Source organism: Chinchilla lanigera, unplaced genomic scaffold, assembly GCF_000276665.1.
Source record: "Chinchilla lanigera isolate Chin_1 unplaced genomic scaffold, ChiLan1.0 scaffold00098, whole genome shotgun sequence".
NCBI classification, from domain to species: Eukaryota; Metazoa; Chordata; class Mammalia; order Rodentia; family Chinchillidae; genus Chinchilla; species Chinchilla lanigera.
Genome location: NW_004955499.1, coordinates 584,397 through 586,082, shown reverse-complemented (window position 1 = coordinate 586,082; position 1,686 = coordinate 584,397). Strand labels below are relative to the sequence as shown.

At 68.4% G+C, this 1,686-nt stretch overlaps 2 protein-coding genes across 6 annotated transcripts in view; one reads left to right on the top strand and one right to left on the bottom strand.

Annotated features, from left to right (window-relative positions):
* Positions 1–745, top strand: part of Gtpbp6 (GTP binding protein 6 (putative)) — a gene marked incomplete at its 5' end in the record, with an annotated part of 6,656 nt that extends 5,911 nt beyond the window's left edge. The window contains 2 exon segments of the mRNA XM_013505582.1: positions 1–22; positions 257–745. Coding sequence (XP_013361036.1) covers positions 1–22; positions 257–380 — 146 coding nt within the window.
* Positions 697–1,686, bottom strand: part of Plcxd1 (phosphatidylinositol-specific phospholipase C, X domain containing 1) — a gene marked incomplete in the record, with an annotated part of 10,966 nt that continues 9,976 nt past the window's right edge. For all 5 annotated transcript variants that reach the window (XM_013505585.1, XM_013505586.1, XM_013505588.1 and 2 more), the window contains 2 exon segments: positions 697–1,290; positions 1,474–1,657. In XM_013505585.1, coding sequence (XP_013361039.1) covers positions 1,052–1,290; positions 1,474–1,657 — 423 coding nt within the window.

The following is a 1,686-nucleotide window of genomic DNA, read 5'->3' as shown; positions in this document are numbered from 1 at the left end:
CGCTGGCCGGGCCGCAGCTCAGGTGGGCGACGCCCGGGGCGGGTGGGGCTGGAGCGGCTGGGACCTGGGCTTCTGACCTCGCATGCCCGTCAGCCCGGCGCTGGGGAGGCTGAGGCGGGAGGATCTCTGGGAGGGAGAGGCCAGCCCGGGCTCCCTAGAAGGCCCTGTCTCAAAAACCGCAGTCAGAACACTTGGGGTGCGCCGGGCCGATCCGAGTCTGTTTCCCGTGAGGCTCACAGGGTCCCTGCGTCCGCAGTTGGCTGCACCAGGAGGCCACCGTTCAGGACGTGGCCGTGCAGCCCGAGGCCGGGGCCGCGCTCGTCACCGTCGTCATTAGCAACGCCGCCTACGGCAGGTTCCGGAAGCTCTTCCCACAATGAAGGCACCGGCCGCACCCAGGAGCTGTCCTGACTCAGCCTCAGAGCGAAGCAGGCTGGCAGAGCTGTGTTCTCCCTGGGCCCGGGGACACCCAGCACTGGGAGGCTGGAGCAGGAAGATCTCTGTGAGTTCCAGGTGGCTCAGGTGTGACCCCCGGTCCTGTCTCCCTGCCAGGCGGACAGAGGTGTCCCCAGAACAGGACATGTGGGAGCTGCTTTGAAACGGGGCCTGTGCTTCTCCTCCCTCACAAGCGGGGCCGTGACCCCCGAAGTCTGCTCGCTCCTGTGACCTCACAGCAGGAAGAAACGGGGGCAGAGCTTAGTTTTCAGTTCCTTTTCATTTATTGTAATTGTGTGATCTAAAATTTTTTTTAAAAAAGTGCTCAGTGAAAGTAACATTTCAGAAGCCGGCGTGGTGGCCTGCAGTTGTACCCCTAGCGCCGGGGAGGCTGAGGCAGGAGGATTTCCCCGAGCGAGCTCAGGGCCAGCCTGGGTTTCACAGTGCGACCCCGACTCAAAGCTGCAGCCTAAGGGCTTGTGGGGTTGGGGTGTGTTCTGGGCGGGGATCCCGCAGCCCGGTCCCTGCAGGGCACGGCCGGTCCCGCGCCCTGGGAGCTGCGGCAGCACGTGCGAACCTCGTGTGTCCCTCTGGGGCGGGGTCCCCGGCGGAGCGCTCAGCCCCGCAGCAGCTTCTGGTTGAGGCCGATGACGTCGGTGACGAAGGAGTCCGCGCCGATGAAGTCGCCCGCGATGATGTTGGTGCAGGCTGGGGCCGGGCCGGGCCGCTGCTCGCGGACCCACGCGCCCAGGGCCGGCCGCGCCCGCAGTGTCAGCGTGGCCAGGGACTGCGCCGGGTGCGACAGCACGTAGCCCAGAGACTCGGTCAGGTTGGTCCCCGCCACGAACAGGCCGCCTGCGGGACGGCAGAGGTCACCGCGGCACACAGCCCCGCAGCGCTGCCCGCCGGAGCCCACGGCTGACCGCGTGTGCGCATGGCACGGACACTCGTGGACACGGAGCGGTGTCCCCGAGACGTCCCGGTGTGCACACAGGGCGCTGTCCCGCCCCCCTGGCGTCCCCGGCGGCAGGCGCGTACCTGGGCGGCCGCAGCTCTTCATGGTGTCCAGGTAGCGGATCAGCGCCCCGGCCTTCACCTGGTCGCCCCACCAGTAGGGGATGGCGGGCCAGAGCTCAGGGTGCCGCGCCACCGCCCCCTCATCCTCGTAGGAGAGCAGGACCTGCTGGCCGCGCGCCCACAGCTGCCGCAGCGTGGGCACCTCCTGCGGGGACGGCGCACGCGCTGGGCACC